Source organism: Leptidea sinapis, chromosome 29, assembly GCF_905404315.1.
Source record: "Leptidea sinapis chromosome 29, ilLepSina1.1, whole genome shotgun sequence".
In the NCBI taxonomy this organism is placed as follows: domain Eukaryota; kingdom Metazoa; phylum Arthropoda; class Insecta; order Lepidoptera; family Pieridae; genus Leptidea; species Leptidea sinapis.
In genome coordinates, this window is record NC_066293.1 from 8,009,295 (window position 1) to 8,028,864 (window position 19,570).

Here is a 19,570-nt window from a genome sequence, read left to right on the forward strand (position 1 = left end):
ATGACAGCTTGACGATACCTTAGGTTCTTGTAAACCGGTGTAGAGCTATGTCTAGTTTTTGTATAATATAGTGCCATAGTATAATAATGGATACAACTTTGATTCAATGTGATCCTCGAGATTTTATTGAATAAAGATATTCTGATTCGGTGTCCCTATAATAGTACTGCCAGTAAAATAAATACTCTATTACTTAACACAAATGCTTTCATTGAATTTTCAACATTTTAATAGTACTATAAAACTGATAAAATAAATAGTTGTTTTTTTATTAATAATAATATTCTAGTGATGCTTGTTTTGCACACCGTAACAAAGCGACGATGTGACGTCTTGGTCTAACGGCCGTTCCCAATATACTATCTACAGATAGAGATAAATTACTACCCTCTACTGTCAATAATCTGAAGCTGTCCCAATATACCCCATAAGTCATTCTTATCGCCTTATATTGGGACGCGTGAATTTCCATACAAACTTCTTTCGTTGGTAAGCTATATGTCGTCCCATTTACGATTTTATCTCAAGTAAGAGATAGACTGAATATTGGGAACGGCCGGTAGAGGCTTAAGATTCTCGCCCGATAGTAAATATCCAAGCATCTTACAACGTCATCAAATGTTTTTGTCATAAATATCTACGCATATAGAAAAAGTTTACCCGTATTACAACTACGCCGTAGTCTCGCTGACATCAGCTTTTTAATGACAATAATTGCTCAAGCATTTGTCGACAGCCCTCAATTGTTAAATTTAATTCACCTCAGAGTCCCACTCCGCACGTCTACGTCACCAAACGCAGTATCGATCAAATAGCTTCTTATCAAAGAGTATAATAATATATAGGGTAAAGAGAGCCAATGCAATACGCAATATGAGCCGTCTATTTGATAACTAGCGCCATCTGGAGATTGGCCCCGAAAATAACTATGTATATGCTCGAAATTATAAAATTCATTTTTAATGTTGTGACGCAATTAAATAACTAGCTCTACTTTTTAATGTAGGTATTGCAATTTTTTACCATGTTGAAATTGCGCGTAGAGTTAGTTATTTAATTTTGTCACAACATAGAACATAAAGGATAGATTTAGTAGTGTAAATATGCAAAATGGAACACGGGAGCTACATACATGCGCTAACGCTACAAGTAGCCGCCATTTTATGACCAGTGGGCAGTGACACAAATAAAGAAAAGTTGAAAGGTTTCAAAGCGAGTGACAGCTGACAAAGCTTTCCTTTTCGGGCCAACTAACAGATGGCACTACAGTCTTCTGAAAACGTCACTTTAAGGCGTCTGTCCCACTCCTGCTTCTTATTTAGAAGCTCCAATTAGATTAAACTTTATTGTAAATTTTAAAAAAAATCTTTACATATAATTTTGTATACTTAGTTAGAAATAATTTTTGTTTTTCTATATATAATAGCATTTAATTGGCCTTATGTTTATTCACATGTTTTAACTGTATTGTGTTTGTGCTGTAAGCTTCCCTAATAAAATAAAATATAAATCTAGATATCATTTTAGTAGGACTACTACAGAACGGTTCGTTATGGTTAACCAATGACAATATCTTAGATAATTTATACAGGTAGATAGAGCCTCTTGCTGTTAGACACCCGATGAAAACAGGCCAGGTTGATAACATCAATTCGTATTTCATAGAAAGAAATTGATACCTTATGCGTAGCTAACCGCGATACATCTTAAAAATGTCTCATGTGTCTGTAATTGTTACCTCCAAAGCTAAAATAAAACAAATTCTTGTCTTTCATGCAATATATATTACACATATGAAAATATAAAATTAACAAAAATGAATACAAAACAAACATACACGTAAATAATACACAACCATATTTTTTTGTTATTTCTTCATTTTTTTTTCATTATATATTTACAATAACAATTCATCACTTACAACACTAAAGTTGGTAGTTGCGCTTTACAACAGCTGCGTTCCAATACCAGAAAACGACGTAGCGTGCGGGGCTTATAAGTAATACAGATAGCAATAATGAATATAATGACAGAATAGAAGAATAAAGTATAAATGGTTTTAAAAAATATAATGAGGGTATTTCGAAAAAATTACCCATTTTCGATGGTGTTTCACTTGTTAAGTGGCGTTTCATGGTCAGGCGTTTTCGCTTTTCACACGAAATATTGGATATGTCACTGTTTCTCTCGTCAAAAATCATACATATTATTATAGCTTTCTTAACTAATAAGAGTCTCTCAAACATGGAAGATCATGAATAGAACAAATATAATTATCCATTTAACTCCTTACCCCCTTATTCATAATAGTCTGCTAACTTAAAGCATTGCTAATTCTCACTCTGTCTTCTTCTATTGACCTGAGTCAGAATGAGAAAAAACACTCCTTAGCGGCTGTTTAAAGTTAGCGGACCATTATCAATAAGGGGGTTAAACTCAAACCGTAATGCAAGAGTATCCATCTATTTTCATCTTTAGAATGTCTATGTTTAATTTCAAACTATTTATCAAATCTATATATATAAAGCACAGTGGTGGAATTTTTATTTCTCAGCATCCACAATAGGTATAGACCCCTCCATACCTTTACCTTTGGAATGAAAATCGTTATTTTGCGTTTTTAGGTGGTCGGGATCAAAAATAGAGTTATGTACAGTTGAAATGTGACTCTATGGTAAATTTTACCATAGAACCTCTTTGACCTGATTAGTAAAAAATAAAGCGATTGCATGAAACATGCAGTCATTGATAGATTGACAGATGACGGTTATAATCTTGTAAAAAACTGAGTTAGCCGAAATCCACTACGTTTCAAGCAACTGTTCCCTTTCAAACTTAACCGGATTATACTTATTGTAATTACTATTTCAAACTTATGTCAAATCACTGCACTGCAAATCAATTTCAATTTTCACTAAGCAGTTCCGCCTAAAATTTTCGAAATTGTCATCATGCAAAGTTGAATATGGTGTTCCCTATTTATAACATACTAGCTGACCCGACAGACGTTGTTCTGTATATAATAAATAAAAGAATGTTTTTATATGAATTTGTCAATAATATATCATAACATCAAAAATTACTTCGTAAAATATGCACCCTGCTGTCGTAATGAAATTGTTTCACAGCAGAACTGTCAAACCGTGCGTCAATAAATTCTCTGCTGGACAAAGGCCTCCTCCAAAGATCGCCGCGACGATCGGTTCTGCACTACCCTCATATCATGTATTCCGGCGATCTAGACCAGACCATCGGTCTATCTTGTGGGGGGCCTACCAACACTACGTCTTCCAGTACGTGGTCATTATACCAGGACTGTTCAGCCCCACGGGCCACCACCGGTGCTTCCAGCTATGTGCCCTGCCCACTGCCACTTCAGTTTCGCAATCATCTGTGCTATGTCGGCGACTTTGGTTCTACTACGGATCTCCTCATTTCTGATTCGATCTCGCAGAGAAACTCCGAGCATAGTACTCTCCATTACCCTCTGAGCGACCCTGAGCATCCTCAAAAGGCCCATAGTTAGCGACCACGTCTGCGTACCGTAAGTCATCATTGGAAACACACACCAATAAGGTTCCAAATAAACATTTTTTTATGACACTAAGGCACGAGACGAGCAGGACGTTCGGCTGATGGTAATTGATACGCCTTACCCATTAGAATGAAGAACCGCTCAGGTATCTTGAAAAAGCTGAAAACTCTGAGCGGCACTTCAATTACGCTCGTCACTTTGAGACATAACATGTTAAGTCTCATTTGCCCAATAATTTCACTAGCTACGGCACCTTTCAGACCGCAACACAATAATGTTTCTACATAACTGCTTCACGGTATAAATAGGCGCCGTTGTGGTACCCATACTCTAGCCGGCATCCTGTGCAAAGGAGAGGCTCCTTCAAATGTTCAAATGTTTATCATATAGCATCTCAGTTACAAGCGAGAGGTTTCTATCGCTATGTTTTCATTACAATTTATGAGAATGTTATAAACGGACAAAGTGCAGGTAAATTTGTGAAAAGCGTGTTTCGATCTGAAGGGCGCCGTAGCTAGTGAAATTATTGGGCAAATGAGACCTAACATCCTATGTCTTTAAATTTTTTTCTTAATTTTTTACTTTTTCAAAATCCTGACTGGCACCGCATTTTAATGGGCACGGCGTACCAATTACCATCACCTGACCGTCCTGCTCATTTCATCCCTTATTGTCATAAAAAAAATATTTCGCAAATTTGTAAGTTTCGTAAATTATTCAAAAACACGTATTTCCTAGAAATTGGTGCCTCCGAATGATACAGTGGAAGAAATGATGATCACGTCTTGGGCTTATGCCTACTGAAGATAATATTATAAATACCTGTGGGCTCACAATACCACTGCATAGCCCATCATGAAAGTATACGTTAAAAATCTTAACAATTTGTTATTTTTAAAGTGATAGCCCTTGTAGTGTACTGACATCTAGTCTGAACTGAGTATGTGTTAACAATCATTGTCACTTGCATGACATCGACAGTGACATTAACCGTGTGACGTTGAGCGCTATATAAGGAAAGCAAATTAAAGCGGAAGGCACTATCCCAGCGGAAACTCCACAGGGAGTGCCGCTTCCGCCTCTCTCTCCCCAAGACAAGGTCGCCTTGGATGAAGGCTTCGAGGGCACCTGCCCAAAGCCAACTGCAGGTGATCTTTAGTGGGTAGGCACCTAGGTTTTCACCTCCCTCCGTCTTTATCCCGGAGGTTAGCTCTTTCCCTTTGTTTGGGCGCAAAAAAAAAAGCGGAAGGAAAGGACATCCCCGGATGTAGTGCTACATAGTGAAGAATAGTTGTTTCACACGTCACGTTTGGTCACGACCAAATATGGGACATTACAACCCTGACATCTGGGATTAATTAAATTAAATTTGCAACCAAACTTAATGAACGATGCGGGACTCGAACCCGCGACTTCACGGACTCCGTCCGAGCGCTTGTACCCACTGAGCCAACCGTCCGAGTGACGTATGGGTCGTAAATCTTAGTATGTCTAGTTTATGGTTATATATCTTAACAATATTAAAATAACCGACGAATCGCTATTAATATTCACATAGCCTTTGAGTCTTATTCTAACTAAGACACATTTTTTTACGAATTTCACAACTTTTTCGTACAAAAATTACACAATAGGTACTATTAGTCTTATAGCAGACTTAATGAAATATTGTCCAGCGTATAGACGAGCAAAAAGTGCGAGAGAGAAGTACACCTCTAACGAAGATGATAGCAGGATAGAAAAGGTAAGCGGACATATTGTTACTGTAACCCATTTTGATTGACAAGTCGTAAAAAGTCAGCCACCTTTGGACATTAACTTAGTATTTTGAATATTATTATTCAATTATTTTTATTCAAAATAGGATAGTATATCACTTATTGAACGTCGAAGCAAGAAACTCAGCGGGCGACTTGTTTTTCATAACAATTTGGTAACAATGTAATATTGTTCAATTAAATTTACTATTTAGTAGTCCGAGGGCGGTCGCTACATTCCCAATCTGTGGTATCATTAAGAAAGAAATTTATATTATAGTAACCTTTACCGCACAAACGTTTTGAACATTTTCTAGGATCTTGTTGTAAAAGTAAATCGCCCCACAAAACACTTCCTAACTCGAGTTAGCCGAGTAGTAGGCATTAAAAGTTTATATCTGTTCCAGGCAAATTCAAGAATATATTGAGAGTTATTCCACCGTTAAGATGTTTATATATTTAACCCTCCGTGTACAAGTTGGGGTATGTCATAATACCCCAGCGATTGAAAATTTAAATTTTTATTTTAACAAAAAAGACTATCGAGTTAGTTTACTCAATAGTTGCAAATGCGACGTTGCCACTCCGATTAGTGCGAAGCATTTAATCGGGCGTCAGCTTCCAAGCGCGTAACACGAGCGTAAAGTATGCTAGGATACAGGGGCGTGCATTGGTTTTCCAGTGCGATAGGCACTTGAAGTCCAACTAGTCGTATTTGCCATTAATATCACAAGTGTATTTTTCGTAATACTTAGTCAATACCAAGAAGATATTTCAATAAATATCTCATAACTAGCTGACCCGGCAAACGTTGTTTTGCCATATAAAGTATAATTCACGCGATAGTTTTAAAAGTAATAAAATATTGCCTATATTATAGCCTGTACATCATTTTGTTCTATTGTCAATAGTTTTTGCAGCGCACGCAAAAATAGGTTTTCGATTTTACACCTTGTGTTACAAAATAGCAATTTATTACGGATCCCTAATTTTGAAAAAAAAAACATAGCCTTCCTCGATAAATGGACTACCCAACACTGATAGAATCATTCAAATCGGACCAGTAGTACCAGAGATTAGCGCGTTCAAACAAACAAACAAACAAACACTGCAGCTTTATAATATTAGTATAGATTTTACCTTTTTGTTGAGTTAAACTCATATATTTTTGCATTGGTCTATAAAGAGAAACAATTTTTATTTTATCTACGAACGAAAATTGTGCAAAAGGATACATACCTAATTTATGTAAACAAATCGTATTTTCGCCACAATCCAATATAAACACTAAATATAATTAACAATAAACAAATCAACACAAAAGAAATAACTAATGTTATTAGCTTAATTATTCACGCCCGTATAAGTACACGAATGACGAAAACACGACAAATAAAAAAATGGCGCTGTCAGTGTTGGTTAGTGAACAATATATTTTATATTTCCGGAAATGTCATATTTTATATCTCAAAATAATGAATCACGTCATGTGCGATGTCAACACTCTTATGGGAACGCAATAAGGTTGAAACTCGGACACTAAGCGAACGAGACACGCCATAATAATTACTCATAAATCTTAATGTAGGTATCATTTCTTTCGTCGGTTTAATCCGCTCGGTTGTCATTTCAAAGTGCCATAAACTTGCTTACCCCGGATGTGTTAAAGATGTCAAATTGCGTTGGTCATATATAAGAACGATATACAAAGTAATTGTATATTTTTTTGCTGTGGTCGTATTACCTTGACAAATAAATTTTGTTATAGAAATTGAACGTATTCTACTAGGCTTCAGTAAGCATTATCGGAACTGATTACTGTGAGTATTTAGTATATCGCGTAACGAAAAACTGATTGGGTGTTCAATAGAAGTTCGATTATAGAATAAAAGAACTAAATTTATCTGTATTATCTTGGAATCTAGTGTAGGTATTATAGTTAGACTCTAAATATGGTAGGTAGGCTTTGCCTATTGGCATATATGGAATGCACGCCCCTGCTTGGGTATCGCACACCCCACCTTGTATCGCGCATGGTTAAGAGGTATGTGTAACTACTTTTGTTTTTTATTTATTTATGAGTTACTTTATGATTTTTAACATGAAAAAATATTGTTAGCAGGTAATAATATTAATAAAAAATGTCTAATGTATCGGAAGACGAAATATTACGAAAATTGACCGAAGAAAACGATGATTTTGATTTGGAATATATGAATGAAGAAGAAGAGTCGCATAATGATGCAGCGGAAAACCAAAGCCCCCTTGAAAACATACAGGAACCACCGGCGAAAAGGTCCAATACAATACAAAGATATTCAATTTGTCCTAGTCTAAAGGACAGAAAGGCTAGGCACATTTATTAAAAATGTTACAGGCCTATATGTATGGAGCATGCAGATTTTTACTGTCTGAAAAATGACTGTGGTACCTTAAATGAAGATAATCTGAATTAATATTGATTGAATTAAAATTAATTGTTATTAGGTTAGAAGTATTTATAATTATTTTTTTAATTGAAAAACTGCGATTGTTAAAAAGGCATAAAAGGCATTTATTTTCTCAAAATTGTTTCCTTTAGAATTCTTTTTGATTCTAATAACTACTAGATACTAATACCGCTTCGGAAACAAATGGCGCTCCGAGAGAGAAGAAGCGGCCGCGGCGCAAGAAACTCTCCCAGCATTCTTTTTTTGCGCTCTTTTTAATAAAAATATACGATATTGTACAGTCATTTCTATCGCTATAAAAATAATCACAATCTAGTCCCTGGCCGTCCGATCATTTAGATATTCAGCAGTGGAGTAATAGGATTTACGACAGTGCCATTTTTTTTTATAAAACATTTAAATTTATTTATAGATAATGCCTGAACAGTGGCTGGGACTTTACATGTGCCATTTGAATTTAGCCATTAAGAAAAAGCTTGATTTGTTTTTTATTTGAAGAAAATGTAAGTTTTAGGGATTATTAATAAGTCTATTGTAATATATACATAAACGTGTTTTACATAAACCCAATTTTTATTAATTAATAAAATTGAATTCCTATTATTTAATTCTCAAAATATTTTTTTATCGAATTATTACGTTTTATATCTGGGGTATAACAAACCCTACCTAGTAAGGCATTTGAGTTTTAGTCACCTTGTATGCGGAGGGTTAAATATTTAACTACTTGCTAACACACAGATTGACAATTAATCATTATTGGTCATTTATTACCGGGCTGTCAATCGTCTATACGCTGCTAAATCTATGGTCTAATGACACATTCGATATAAAACTATTCCCAACATCAAGACGAAATTTAATGCGTCAGGCACAGTTTTACATCCAACGACTTCTTAACATAGTGACTAAATATATACAGAATATAAATTTTTTTTTGGATTTTTACCAAATTTTCTTTAAGCTTATCAACAAAATACATCTAGTTATAATAGAGCATTATTCGTATTCGGAAATGACGTTCTATAAACATATAAGGACATATCATTCGCAGTCTGATAGCGGAACGGCAAAAGTGTGCTTGAAGACAATATAAGCACACTTTTCTTATTAGTCATATGTCAACTGTCACTGTCCGAATCAAACTTGAACTTCATAAATATAAGACGACCTGTATAGCCGAGTGGTTAGCGATCCTACCCACTAAGCTAGAGGTCCCGGGTTCGAATCCCGGTTGGTGCAAGCATTTATATGATGAATATGGATGTTTGTTTCCGAGTCATGGATGTTTAAATGTATTTATGTATGTGCATTAAAAATATCATTGTCTTGTAACCCATAACACAGGCTATATATGCTTAACTTAACTTAATTTGTGTAAAAAGTGTGTCAACATTATTTTTATTATATATGTTTTACATTGCTGTTTATTGACCAAGAATATTTTAAACAACTGGAGTAAATGCGGCAATGTACAGACATAGCAGTCGAATATTAAAATGGTGTGATTTATGACATGTGAATTGTCTTTATGTATAGAACGTCATTGGTAAGTCCCATTATTATTACAAAAAGAATCATTTGTATATATTTACACAATATCACAATACTTTCAAAAAAAATAATATAATAATTCAATCAATTTTGAGACGACACAACAGATTTACAAAACCTATATCTATAATTAATTACTAGCTAACATATTAATAACATTAATTTCATTTTCTTCGTCGGTTTTGACTTTAATTTATTCATAAATTTGATCAATTGAGTGTCTCCGATAGTAGTTCTAACTTAATCGATCGCGAACCATAAAATTTCGGTCATTGAACTTTTCTTAGCTGTTGTCTAATAGGGAATGTAGGTACATTTTATAATTATATTCTGTAATTAAAATTATGGTTAAAACATGACACAAAATGCTTGCAATTGCAACGGGCGTTGTTATCATGTACTATGACGTCACAACTCATTGACATTTCTCGCCATTTTATGCATTACCAATTCGCTCCGACCAATAGGCCTAGTACCTTTTCCAATATTTGAATTTGTCAGAAATTATTAATATTTTAAATTAGTTTCTTGCTCAAAGAATTCTAACGTAATAGGCTATTCTTCGATTTTGTAAAATATATTCTAATATTATCGTTAAGATTCGAAAGCCAACTGGTATTTTCACAATTTCACTTTCACAAGAAAAATTGTTTAAATTTAATTGATCGACGCGCCAAAAAGGGAGTCGCCATGATCGTGACGTCATAATAACATAAACAATGAAATGTCAAATTTGCAGTTCAACCCTTGGATATTGATATTTATGAAAATAAAGGTGTTGCTAAAACCAAATTGTTTTTTCTATAGTGACGTCACAAAATGGTGGTCGGTGTTTTCGGTCACGTGACATACATATAATAAATATATGATTTTAATTTAGAAAATATAAATAATTCTCATGTTTTTATATCACAATTTAATTTTGATGGATGAAACTGACCAATGAATGTTTTATTTATTTTTATTAGGCATTATTTTGCGGGAACCCGGATAATTATCCAAATTTTTTGAGTTATCTTGAGAGTGAATTCCGCCAATATTTGTCTTCAATCAATTCGATACATGTTATGCCTCTACACGAGGCATCCTCAGGAGATATTGGCTCGCAAAATTCTGGCACGAGTTTATTTTATTTGACTTTTACATAAATCATATGCATATTCCCAATTGTAGCCTTGAGAAGAAGAAAATATTTTCAGTTTGCCTTCAAAGAAGCCCAATGACCTTCATTTGATAGATTTTGATATTAATCCTTTTCAATCCCTACGAAATATGGCAGCATGTTTATTATATACAGTTTTATATACAGGTTAGTATTATAAATTGAAACCTCTCAGATTGCTCAGTCTCCTCTGAAGATCTTCGACATGGTCTTCGACGTGGTCTTCATCTTTCGGGCGGGGGGGATGTTTCCTCTCTCCCCCTGGAGCCATTTGGAAGTTGCTGCCCAGTTTCCCTGGACTTTCCGAGCTGAAATAGCAAATTGTAAATTTTCAATGGGGATGTGTCTGTTTATGCAAGGCATTTGAAGTTACTGTCCAGTTTTACTTGACATTCCAACTGAAATAGTTATTCTAGACTTTAAAAGTCGAAAAAATGAACGTAGTTTCTTTTTTATGCAAACCATTTGGAAGTCACTGCTCAGTTTTCCAAAGTGAAATAGTTATTGCAGGTTTTTTTTATATATGAACATAGTTTTCCTACATCGAAGGTTTATAATAATAATATTGACACACTTTTTACACAAATTATCTTTCCCCAAGTGAAGCATATATAGCCTGTGTTATGGGTTACAAGACAACGATGTATTTAATACAATATACTTACTTAAACATACATAAATTCATATAAACATACATAAATACATTTAAACATCCATTACTCGGAAACAAACATCCATATTCATCATATAAATGCTTGCACCAACGGGGATTCGAACCCGGGACCTCTAGCTTAGTAGGTAGGATCGCTAACCACTCGGCTATACAGGTCGTCAGGTTTATGACACGTGGAAAATCTTAAATACTCCGTACACCATAAAAAAGAAGCGATTATTCTAAAATGTAAATAAGTTCATTGAAAAACGTTATTGTGAAAAAATTATTCGAATAGGATTTAACTAAGCGCCTTTGAATCGTCACTATTAATATTTAATTTAAATTGCTGAATATAGCATATGTTTGGGAAACAAAGAACGTATAAGAAACTCAAGGGCCACTCTTTTAAGCCATCTATTTTACAATGGCTGTAATATACAAAACAATATGTCAATATTTCAAGTTAAAAAGCATTTTAAATATCAAATATTTAATTTCAAAAATTTTATTCTTGGCATGGTTGGGTATAATAAACTAGAAACTAGGAGGGACGTACTCCTGGTTACATATTTATGGAAAATTTTGCGTGGCATGGTGAGTCATCCATCCTTACTGGAGCGAATAGGTCTGTGGGTACCGGATGGACGCGCTACAAGGCGAAGGCGACAGCAGCTGCCCGTAATTCCGCGAGCGAGAACCAATCTTATGCGAGACACGCCTTTTACAGTCGCTTTACGAAATTTAAATGAACTTTCGCATAGGATTGACTTGTTTGCTTGCTCACTGAACGAGTTTAAAATTATAGTAGTTGTTGTATGTTCTAGTAATAGTAATTAGTATAGTAATAATCTAGTATAGTAGGTATAGATTATTAGTAGTAGCTCTAAGATTTATATTTATATTAATTTAAATACTTAAATTTAAGTCAAGCCTCGATCGCAATAGGTCACTCTGTAAGCATAGGGGCTTTATTGGTTAAATAAATAAATAAAAAGTAATAAAAAATAAACTGTATAAATATATATTATCGTATATTGGATGCATCAACCTTTAGAGCTTCAATTCATTGTTTAAGTAAGGATGCTTCGTGATCATGATGGTCGTGATTACTGTCATAATTAGTAATCGCATTCAACAAATACAAAAGTTTATCATACCGCTTTTGGCGGGAATCGATGTGATTGGTTAATTTTGATAGCGTCATGCTCACCACGCCCATATCCCTCGCAAATATTAGATTCACGCATTCTTCATAGTAATAGTTTTTATTGTCGGTTTAATCTGTTCAAATGTCTTCGAAGAAAACAATCGGAGAAGAGATTATATTATATAACTCTAACTGACCCAGCAAACGTAGTATTGCCGATATTAAAATCACCATACAAAAGTAACTGTTGATCGTAGATGGGTGAAAATTGAAAAAAAAAAACAAATATCAAAAAACATTTCAAAAAAATTCAAAAAAAAATTTCTTGTGGACCACCCTTAACATTTAGGGGGATGAAAAATAGATGTTGTCCGATTCTCAGACCTACCCAATATGCACTCAAAACTTCATGAGAATCGGTCAAGCCGTTTCGGAGGAGTTCAAAGTTTAACACCATGACACGAGAATTTTATATATTAGAGATAAAAAACAATAAATAAAACAAAGTCGCTTTCTCTGTGCCTATATCCCTAAGTATGCTTAAATCTTTAAAACTAGGCAATGGATTTTGATGCCGTTTTTTTTAATAGATAGAGTGATTGAAGAGGAAGGTTTATATGTACAATAACATCCATTAAATAGTGGAGAAATACTGTTATTTATGAGGTTTCTAATGTGATGTCGTGAATAATTACATTTTTTCAAATTATCAAATTAATGTAGTAAGTATTGTACACATTGAAAAGGTCTACAGAAAACTCCGCAATGGTATATGTCTATCTCTTATGGATATCCCACAATAACATTTTTTTTATTTACTTTTCACGACAAATAATGGCTAATTTTCGAAGCGATTTTAACCAATACAGCATTAATCCTTATCTAATTAAATACCTTAAATACATTATTGATTTAATATAGATCTATATGGCCCCTAACAGCATATGATTTAAATAAATATTTTCGAAGATATTACAGATTTAAAAATTGCGAGACGTAGCATTTGCGGCGGTTCCGGCCGGCCGGGTCAGCGGGAGCGTGCCTCGGAGGCCGCGGTTCTCCCTACAGCACTTTGAATTTAGCACTACGAAGTCTGCCGGGTCAGCTTGTAATATATATAGAAGTAATATGTATATGCAACTGAATAAACCACAGACTGAAGAGGTTTATATTTTATTATTCTACAATCCCACATGTAATAGAAGGGTTCAAACATTACAAAACTTTTCCATATCGAGGCTTTCCATCAAGCGAAATTATAGACAAATGCGCTACAGTCTCATATAAAACTGTTAAATTGGATACATTGACATACAATAAACAGTGGGAGGCTCCTTTGCACAGGATGCCAGCTAGATTATGGGTACCACAACGGCGCCTGTTTCTGCCGTGAATCAGTAATGTGTAAACATTACTGTGTTTCGGTCTGAAGGGCGCCGTAGCTAGTGAAATTACTCGGCAAATGAGACTTAACATCTTATGTCTCAAGGTGACGAGCGCAATTGTGGTGCCGTTCAGAATTTTTGGGTTTTTCAAGAATTCTGAGCGGCATTGCATTGTTATGGGCAGGGCGTATCAATTACCATCAGCTGAACGTCCTGCTCGTCTCGTCCCTTGTTATCATAAAAAAAAACTAGACTCCCAATCACCTACTAAAAGGTAGTCAAAAAATCTCCAAGCGGCATTGTATATGCGAGAATAATAAAATATTCATTCAAATTAACACCTTTATTCGTGGCAGTGATGTTCAAAGTCTATTGTATACGCTCATTAGAATCTCGGACGCGAACACGAGGCAAGAACATTTTATTTTAGCAATTGAAAAATAATTATTTAGCAAAATGATTAAAAATGTCAAGTTAGTTAAACAATTTTGTTAAATGAAATACGACACTCCATCTTTTTTATGTTTGAATATGCTATAATTTGGACAGTTTTTCACTGAACACTTTATCATTGCGTGGCCTTGTATTCAAAGCGCGGTCGAAACACAACTGAACGAAAACTCTGTGTAGTAGACGCGTAGGCAGAGTGTTGCTTCAAGCAGATTTTGAGCGTGATTATGAGTCTAGTTTACATTTAATTTTTTGACTTACTCGTGTAAGGCATTGACTATTTGACGTTTGAGTATGTTTGTTGCATCACTTTACATATTGCAATTGAAATGACTTGTAAAACGATGAAAGTGTAAATCTTGATTAAAAAAAGAGTGGCAATGAGTTCCTTGCTACTTCTTCTCATTAGCTCAACCCTTTACAGAGTAGCAGTAGATTCAATAAGAAAAATTACTGGATAACCTACCTTGTATAGGCGGTACTTGCTGCAAATCTATCATCAGTATTAAACAGCCACACCCCATGGTCATCAGATTTGTGGTCTCTGACCTGGAACTCTGCGCCGTACAGCCGGGATGGTGATGAGTAATCCACCTTCAGGGTTTGACCTGAAGCAATTTATGAGTAATTTAATAATCATCGCTTCGGAAACAGACGGCGCTCTTAGAGAGAAGAAACGTCACATGAACTTGTCCACAATAAATTAAATTTCGTAATTTGGCTAATTGTTATCATCATGCCCTCTGTATGTGTGGCGTTCCTCCGCGGTTTTCCAGGAATTTTCTTCCACGTACTACAAAGCTGTGGAATGAGCTTCCTTGTGCGGTGTTTCCAGGATAATACGACACGGGTACCTTAAAAAAAAGAGCGTACAACTTTCTAAAACGCCGGAAAGGCTCCTGTGATTCCTCTGGTGTTGAAAGAGAATGTGGGCGGCGGTGATCACTTAACACAAGGTAACCCTAACGCTCATGTGTTCTCCTCTTCCATTAATAGTAGATTGTTATCCAAGGGTCGAAAGAATCAATTTCCGAGGTATTTAGACTAGTAGGAGACTCTGCTATTTCATCAGACGATGGATTCCATGGCGGATACTCCCTGGAAGTTGTCGGCTGAGGCGAATTGGGGCGTATTTTTATAGTTTCAGTTAATTTGGTTGAAATTTTAGTTTTATTTTGGACTGAATCCTCAATGTAGTCTTCTGTGACTGTGCTGGATTTCCAGCCTCCAGTTTTCTTAACATAATACTCTTCACAACTGACAGCAGTTCTATTTTTAAACTTCATTCCGGCCCTTGGGTGGCAAGTAATTTGTATGAGTTTTTCCCTCTCTACGGAGGGAAGCAGCATTTTCCACCCACTAATCAGATCAAAATAACATCGAGTATGAGAAATGAAAATGATCTTGCTTTATCAATGAAGTGTATATTATATTATAGATGTATTCTTTCGCACTGTTCTTTTGAACAACACTCGTATATTGTAAGTGTATGATATGCCCTGCCCCTGCTCATTACAATGCAGTGCCGCCCAGGAGCCTTAATTAATAATAATATTGACAAACTTTTACACATATTATCTTGCCCCAAACTAGGCATAGCCTGTACTATGGGTACAAGACAACGATATATTTAATATAATATACTTACTTAAACATACATATAAACATTCATGACTCGGAAACAAACATCCATATTCATCATATAAATGATTGCTCCTACCGGGATTCAAACCCAGGACCTCTGACCAGGGTCATTAACCATTCGGCTATATGGGTCGTCAATTGAACCCAAAGCTCGGTGCAACATCACTTTGAGACTGCAGGAGACACAATTCTCACTGGCCCAGCCCCATACTGGTGTAAAGATGAATTTTAAACAGTATTTCCTTAGATCATATTTTATATGTGTAGATAGACTGTGACAGCTGTGAAAACGTCGAAAAAAATTGAGGTTGGCAGTTTACCTCTATTTTGAAAACAGCGACACACAAATCGCGAGTGTAAGACGGAGCTTGTCACGCACACTAAAGTAATATAACTGGCCTGTTTTCATCGGTTGAATTGCCTCTATGTAGACATATATATCTCATACATATCTCACATAATGAGAGTATTTCATACCCGGATGTAGTCTTTCGTCCTGTCTCAGTTCAACGTAGTCCTTGCTGAGCGTTTCAATACTTGAGTCCAAGGTTCGAGTCCACGAGGTCGGCTTGAGACTATCGCTAGGAGGGGAATTCCATGGTTTCGAGTCGGTGTTTTTTGATTGTTTTGAAGTAAATTCTGCAAAAAAAACTACATTAACCGACTTAACACAAAATACTGGCTAAATTATGGGTGCCACAACGGCGCCTATTTCGGTCGTGACGCAGTAATGTGTACTGTGTTTCGGTCTGAAGCGGCGTAAAAAAGCGTTGTTTTCCCGATGGATACCGCATTTGCTCTGTGAAGATCAAAAAGCGGCTCGCGTTACTTGGTGCGTCAGAACTCTCGAAAGATTCCACGCAGGATCCTCAAATGCTGCATACAACATCGTATCAGGTGACGAATCCTGGATATACGTGTACGAACCCGAAACGAAGAACCAGTCACGAGTTTGGGTGTTCGAAAATGAGTTAAAGCCAAAATTGTTCGTTCACGGAGTGTTGCAAAAAAAAATGGTGGCCACGTTTGTCTCCAAAACCGGCCATGTTGCGACTATTCCTCTTGACGGACATAGAACGGTTAATGCAGAATGGTATGCTAGCATTTGTTTGCCACAGGTAGTTTCTGAACTCCGTAAAGAGAACTGCAACCGCCGCATCATCCTTCATCAGGACAATGCGAGTTCTCACACCGCGCACAGAACAAAAGAGTTTTGAGAGCAAGAAACATAGAATTATTAGACCATCCGCCGTACAGCCCCGACCTAAGCCCTAATGATTTCTATACTTTCCCTAAAATAAATAATAAATTGCGTGATCAGAGATTTTCATCACATGAAGAAGCTGTGGACACCTACAAAACGGCTATTTTGGAGACCCCAACTTCCGAATGGAATGGTTGCTTCAATGATTGGTTCCATCGTATGGAAAAATGAGTCATATTGCGCGGAGAATACTTCGAAAAGCAATAAGTACATTTTTAAATAGTAATGTTGTGCCACTTCCTTGATTCCCGAAAATTTCAGTGCCGCCCTCGTAGGAATACATCTGTTATTTTATGCTAGTATTATTACATACGTTAATAATAATAGTATTTAAGGTGTGTGTATGTGTGTGTGTGTGCTTGCTTTTGTGTGTGTGTGTAGAAGTGTACGGGAGTGAGGGTGTGGGTGATTGAGACTTATTCACTATTATATGTTATACGTTTTAAATACGTTCAAATACTCAAAGACTATTATTATACAGGGTGTAATTATTAAGTGGGACCTGACTATTATATCGTAACTATTACAGATATCAAAAAACTCTAATATCGAAAGAACGTTCCTTATCAGTAAATCAATAACTTATTAAAAATCAAACGACATATATCCACAATTTTTACACTTACAACACTCCCATACATTTAGCATGAGATTATACAATTTTTTTTAATACGAGGGGGCAAACGGGCAAGAGGCTCACGGGATGTGGTGATGTGAAGTATAAGCCATAGGCATCCGCAACAACAGATGTCAAGAGATGCGTTGTATTTATATATATATATATATATATATATATATATATATATATATATATACATACAAGAATTGCTCATTTAAAGATATAATATATATTGTAAAGACCGGCAATGCATCTCTTGACAACTGTTGTTTAATCTGAACCTCGGAAACGGCTCCAACGATTTTGTTGAAATTTGTTATGTTTAAATTAGTATAGAGAGGAATCACAGGAGTGTTGCCGTTCTTTAAGGAAGGTGTACGCGCTTTTTTGAAGGTATCCATGTCGTATCGTCCCGGAAACACTGCACAAGGAAGTTCATTCCACAGCTTTGTAGAACGTGGAAGAAAGCTCCTTGAAAACCGCACTGTGGAGGACCGCCACACAACCAGATGGTGGGGATGATATCCTAACTTGTGGCGTGTCGTGCGAAGGTGGAATTCGGCGGCAGGAATCAGGTGAAACAGCTCTTCGGAACACTCACCGGACAAACCTCTGTGGTTTTTGGCCTGTTATATAATAATAAATTGTAATTATATTTTTCATAATAAAAACAAAAAAAAAAAAAAATGCGGTAGAGGACACACAATGAAGCGATGTCTCTACGCAACGCCAAGTGATCCAGCCGTTCACAGAGCACTGGGTCCCCGACAATTCGAGCTGCTCTGCGTTGCAGTTGCCGCGCCAGACCAGAGATGATTACAGTTTGGCTTTGCCCTCCAAATGGCCACGGAATTGGCAACAGCTCGAGAATTCGAGACCCAGTATTCCGATACTAGGCGAGGCTGTAAGGGAAGTGTTGTCGAAGAGCGGTGATACGATAAATGGGATCTATCTAGGTATCAATTTTAAAAAATGTAGTTTTCTCCGTGTTTTAATGAGAAACAGCTACAATTACATTAGAATACAAAGGTGACTTTCGCCACTATATACAAGACTAACAGCTCAGATGGGACATTGGGTGATCCGGAAAGCAAAAGACCCCGGTTCGAATTCCCGGTTCCAGGTGTCCTATTACTTTTATTTTGTTCAAGTTTTGTACCTTCTTAAAAATAGATAGATAATATGTAAAATATTTTCACGGCTGTAAAATATTCTGACATTTTACAGCCGTGAGTTTATAAACAAAAAATAAGATTACCTTCGGCAGTCAGGGCCACCTTCTCCTTAGGACTTGCGTCATCAAAGCCCAGCTTGTTCAGTTCAGCTAACATTTGCTCCTCGCCATCGAACACGAATTCGCGGTCTGAGACTTTCCGTTCGGGATGCTCTTTCGGAGGTGACGGCAACATATCACCTGCAACTAAAATAGAAAACCTTAGATAATTTCTACGTGTTGTTAGAGTCTCTTCCAGGCTCCAGGCTTATTACTACCAGTGGGAGGCTCCTTTGCACAGGAAGCGAGCTAGATTATGTGTACCACAACGGCGCCTATTTCTGCCGTGAAGCAGTAATGTGTAAACATTACTGTGTTTCGGTCTGAAGGGCGCCGTAGCTAGTGCAATTACTGGGCAAATGAGACTTAACATCTTGTCTCCAGGTGACGAGCGCTATTGTAGTGCCGCTCAGAATTTTTGGATTTTTTAAGAATCCTGAGCGGCACTCCATTGCAATGGGCAGGACGTATCAATCACCATCAGCTGAGCGTCCTGCACGTCTTGTCCCTTATTTTCATGAAAAAAATGAACAAAATTGTATAACTAACTTGACTTTTATAATGATTTTACTAAATAATTACATTTCAATTGCTGTTTAGAAGCCTCGTGTTCGAGTCAGAGCTTCTAATGAGCGTATACAATAGACTTTGAACACTACTGCCACGACATAAGGT

The 19,570-nt window shown here is 36.2% G+C and overlaps 1 protein-coding gene across 3 annotated transcripts in view; it reads right to left on the reverse strand.

Annotated features, from left to right (window-relative positions):
* Nucleotides 1-1,761: 1,761 nt before the first annotated feature.
* The window catches only part of LOC126973384 (charged multivesicular body protein 7), a 31,189-nt gene continuing 13,380 nt past the window's right edge, over nt 1,762-19,570 (reverse strand). For 2 of the 3 annotated variants that reach the window (XM_050820629.1, XM_050820631.1), the window contains 4 exons: nt 18,881-19,042; nt 16,217-16,378; nt 14,562-14,703; nt 1,762-10,766 (listed from right to left, as the gene is read on the reverse strand). In XM_050820629.1, coding sequence (XP_050676586.1) covers nt 10,613-10,766; nt 14,562-14,703; nt 16,217-16,378; nt 18,881-19,042 — 620 coding nt within the window. In that variant the 3' untranslated portion in view covers nt 1,762-10,612. The remainder of the gene's footprint in view (nt 10,767-14,561; nt 14,704-16,216; nt 16,379-18,880; nt 19,043-19,570) is intronic. The other variant, XM_050820630.1, reaches the window with a different exon arrangement.